This window comes from Atta colombica, unplaced genomic scaffold, assembly GCF_001594045.1.
Source record: "Atta colombica isolate Treedump-2 unplaced genomic scaffold, Acol1.0 scaffold105, whole genome shotgun sequence".
Taxonomy (NCBI): Eukaryota; Metazoa; Arthropoda; class Insecta; order Hymenoptera; family Formicidae; genus Atta; species Atta colombica.
Window position 1 is genome coordinate 4,234,258 of NW_017259190.1, and position 4,971 is coordinate 4,239,228.

At 34.2% G+C, this 4,971-nt stretch overlaps 1 protein-coding gene across 2 annotated transcripts in view; it reads left to right on the forward strand.

Annotated features, from left to right (window-relative positions):
• Positions 1–4,493, forward strand: part of LOC108690412 (protein alan shepard) — a 13,124-nt gene extending 8,631 nt beyond the window's left edge. For both annotated transcript variants that reach the window (XM_018197697.1, XM_018197688.1), the window contains 5 exons: positions 106–259; positions 570–764; positions 1,244–1,336; positions 1,681–1,847; positions 1,963–4,493. In XM_018197697.1, the coding sequence (XP_018053186.1) occupies positions 106–259; positions 570–764; positions 1,244–1,336; positions 1,681–1,830 (592 nt within the window). In that variant the 3' untranslated portion in view covers positions 1,831–1,847; positions 1,963–4,493. The remainder of the gene's footprint in view (positions 1–105; positions 260–569; positions 765–1,243; positions 1,337–1,680; positions 1,848–1,962) is intronic.
• Positions 4,494–4,971: the final 478 nt, after the last annotated feature.

Below are 4,971 nucleotides of genomic sequence, written 5' to 3' on the forward strand. Positions count from 1 at the left end.
TTAATATTTTCACTTGTTGTGTATTCACATATATAATCTTAATAAATCATTTATTATTGTTAATACATTACAACTTACGAATAATTTTTTACAACTGCATTACAGAATGGAATCCAAAGAAAAATGTGAACAAATTATACAAATGTTTAATGGAAAGGCACTAACAGGCGCAAAGGATCCATTATTAGTTAAGTTCGCTGATGGCGGAAACAAAAAAAAATCGTTGTTTAAAAGTACAATATGGAGAGAGACTGGAGAGGTACGTAATTATAATATTCTATATATACAAATATCACGTATGTTGGTTAGATTAATAGGCAATTTAATGTACTTATATTTTTATTTTCTTAAATAGTAAACACAGATAGGTTATATAAATTATGTTACACCAAGTGTGATATATACTAAATATTTGATATATAGAATTTTTTGGCTTAAATACAAATCTAATCCTTTATATTATATCTCAAAAATATTTGTATATCTTAGAAACAAATCTCAAAAAAATAAATCTATCATTTTATGATCGAGAATGTGCCAATTTTTATTATTTTCATGTTCTTTTTCAGAATATGACTTTGAATTACGACACGAGTGGCGTTGGTCAGAATGGCGTTGCTACGACTCACATGCTTCCCACGACAGCTCTTACACAGTACAGTCGTCACTACAGTCAGGCATTGCCTGGTTACAGTGTGCCGGGCACTCCTTGGGTGGCTCCTTATCTCGTGCACCCTTCCCCGCCACATATGCAACAGGTCGACGTGAGTTTTTATACACTTTTCGTTCATTTTGTTTTCATTGTTTTGCACATAGAGGAGAATGTCTTTATATCGAGTTTTAGTTCAAGAATTTGTAATTTTGCATACATACATGATCGAACACGACAAATTCTGTAGATTTAATATTCAAATTGGAATATAAAATATTTGAACTAAACTCTAATGCTTTCGCTTTTAAAATAAAATTGCACTTATTCGTTGTTTTCACAGCGAGTAGAAACAATTATTTTTTAATTGAAACATTCGTATGTCTACGAAATTACTCGATTATTGTCAAATCATATTTTTGGACACGCACTATTTTTATTTACGCGTCCGATTTATGTTTTACAATGTTTTGTTTTGTTACTACTTTGTTGTTTTAAATTTTTTTATATTTTTTAAATTTTTTCTCATCGTAATGTCATAGAGATTATCATTGCTTCTGCTTCATCATCGGATTTTGTTGGTTTCTGTTACAGATGATACCATCGGCTGATCCTAGTAATCCACAATACAGTATGATTCCTCAGCTTACCACGCAAATGTCTACCTTGCACCTTGGCACTGGTTCCGTAAGTTTTTTTTTTTTTTTCGATTTTTTAACAGCTTGACACAAATGTCCGAAAGACAAAAAGTGACATCTAAATTATTTATAATATAAAAATTCTAATCTACAATATATAGAATAGATAAAAAAATTCTAATCTACAATAATATATAGAATAGATTTTGATGCTTCAGAATGTCTTAAATATTTCGATATTTAGAATGTTAAAGATTGTTTGGAGTTGATGAAGAGATTCCAGAAGTTGAGAAGTTTCTCGAACATTTGTATTTCTAGAACGAATTGCACTAGAATGATTTGCACTAATATTGACAAATGATAACTAACTGTCTTTTTATTTTTTCTTTTCAGTACATAGCGAGCCCGCATCCCTATCCTTACACAACTTATCCTGCTCCTAGCATTATTCACACTATGCCACTGGGCGAGTCGGAGCAGACGAGTAATGCAGCGTCCCCCGACGACTCCTATCAGCAGTACCAGGCTCAACAGCCTAAGTAGGCCACGGTTTATAATAGGTCAGAATTCTTTTTTCTTCTTATGCCTTACAATGCAATACTGTAGCGACTACTACTAAATTTCTTAACTCACAATAAGATGACAAACGGATATAAAGAGATTTTTCGATTTCAGATGTACGATCGCGCTAAGGGTTACGTGAATTAGGAAAGGCTTACTGATTGACTTATGAAGATATGCGCAGAAAGAGGGCAACAAATACGAAAGCGAATTACACTAAGAAGAATAGATTTGAAACAAAAACTACATTACGTAACGAATAAGATTCTTCCTCACGATAAATTGACTTGCCAGCGTTTTTATACGTTTTATCCAACAGTAAATAGAGGAAAGTAGATGATATTTTGCAACGAGTAGGCAGAGTGAATGTTGAGAGAATGTGTAAGAACGAGAGGAAATGAGCGAGCGAGAGAAAGATTATAATTGAAAGAAGTACAGGAAAATGAGTACGAAAACGATTACGTGTCGTCCGCGTGAAATGGCACGTGCTTCCATACTAGTTATGGCTCCATTAAAGCTACGTGATGGTAACACGTACACTCTTATGTACACACATACAGAGAGAGAAGGAGAGAGAGAGAGAGAGAGAGAGAGAGAAAGAGAAAGAGACATAATATACGACAGTAACGAAAAAACCAAGTTATTTACGAAGAACAATTTAGTGTCAAGCTAATAGGCTTCCATGATGTAACTTTAGGTATTATGTTTACTACGGACAGATGACAGAAGCTAATCGAATCTAATCTCGAGAGCTCGACAGTATGGATAAGTATTTTAATGAGTGAGAGCGAAAGAGAGAGAATGTACGTGTGAATGTGTTAACTATAAAGAAAAACGAGGAAAGAAGAAGAAAAAGTAATGCTCAGAAATATACAAAGAAGAATTCTTCCCGAGGAAATAATAGTAAATAATAGTAAAAAAATATACAGCAAGAACGAAAGAGGGAGAGAGAGAGAGAGAGAGTGAGTGAGTGAGAGAGAGAGAGAAAATGTGTGAAAGAGAGAAGAAAGGATGCACTACTTCCAGGACGATATTTAAGAGAAGCAATTTAGAGATTCAAAAAAGGAGATATGTATTCGAAACACACGCGAAGATTGTCTACGATAGAAACATACACCGTGTGTAACACACGTTGAGTGAATACAATTTATTTTTCGCGATAGCACTTCACTTTATCCGTTCTCTCGCGTGCAGATTACGTAAGATGCATAAAACGGACACTTACCACCGCACCCTCATCAATTTCACGTATCTTCGAGTTTTTTCCTTTTTTCATTTTCCGTTTTTATATTCAGAAACATTCCAAAAACTGGGTATATGCGCGCGTCACGCGGAGATATTTTTTTAATCAAGAATTCTGGAAGTACATTAATTTTTCTAGGCGGCATCATGCATCTCTATCGTATGCGTTTCCTTGTTTCTTTTTTTTAATGACAATGAAATTTTTTTATTGTGGATTAAATTTCGGAAACAAACCAAGAAAAGAAAAATATGATAGTAAAATTGTTTCTAAAACGAGAGCAAGGGGAAAATGCAATTTTCAGAATTTACGTATAATTATTGTACGAAATACGAAAAAAAATATGAAACAGTACTTTTTAGAGCGTTGTATTTACGATAATTACAAGTTAAAAACGGATCGATATAAATTTTTAATTGTACAGTGAATACAGATATTTTTTTTTAGAATCGTGCCTTTTCACACAGATCCGTTAAAAGAAAGGGGGAGGGGGGAGAGAGAGAGAGAGAGAGAGAGAGAGAGAGAGATTTATATATATATGCAGGAGAAAATTGTTATAATATATTTTTACGCATCGTTAAATTTGATGCGAAGCCAAATCTTAATTTTCTAATTAATATATCTGTAATTGTTTTTGTATTAAATCTCTATACATTTGTTTTCGTTGTCAATTTAATAGATTTTGTGACGCGTGATAACATTATTGAATTGGATTTTTGTCGGACTGTATTATAAAAGAAAAAGAAATAAACACACACACACACAGCACAAAGACGGTCCGTAACATAATATTTAAAAACGAGAGAAAATCTAGGAAAATCAAATCGCGACAGGTTAAGTAACAAGAATGTGAGAACAAGAAAGAGAGGGGAGGGAGGGAGAGAGAGAGAGAGAGAGAGAGAGAGAGAGAGAGAGAGAGAGAATGATTGAAAATGTGTTTGAAATAGAAAGAGATTTAAAAAAATGGTAAAAAGTAGGTTCGTTACATGATGAGAAACTAGAATGTAAATTAATTTATTTTATCGGAAGAACCGTTGTATATGTACTGTCGAGAAAGAACAGAAAGACGAAAAGTAAAAACGCATAGATGCATCGATTTACACCGTATATCACATGTATGCACGACAGATACACGCGTGTACAGACAGATCGAGGGGAGAGTAATTGAGACGACACTCTGTCATCTTTCGAGATGTCGAAATTGATGGCTGTAAATAAAATAAGTATTTGTCTAAATGATCAAATGGAAAATTCGAGGAAGATTGAACTTCCTGAGCGCTTTTGCGACCGCGCGAATAATTGTATTTACCGAAATGAGTATATTTTCTCAAGAATTTGGAAATTTGCAAAAGTAAACGCTTATATTACTTGATTTGATTAAATACCTTCGTGTTGAGTCCCGTTTCAATCGTAATTATTCTTCACGTTACAACCTGCGTCCAACGAGATCTCCATCTCTTCCCCTTCTTCTGGATGTCTCTTCTCCTATATCAATCATTATCTATCACTATCATCATCACTATTGTCATCATCACTATTGTCATCATCACTATTGTCACCATCACTATTGTCACCATCACTATTGTCACCATCATTATCATTACTATTATCATTATTTGTGCATCCAGCAGAGTTTCGCGTGTCCGACTTAGGATTGATAATTGAGAATTGAATGAAAGAGCAATAAGGAGGGAGAGAGTGTGTAGAAAAGCTTTTTACCAAAAATATGCGAGAATCGCAGACTACTCGCGCGACACACGAGAAACTGATACGAAAAAACGGCAGTGAGCAAGTAGTTAGATAGAATTTTAGTGGAGAGAGAGAGAGAGAGAGAGAGAGAGAGAGAGAGAGAGAGAGAGAGAGAGAGAGAGAGAGAGAGAGAG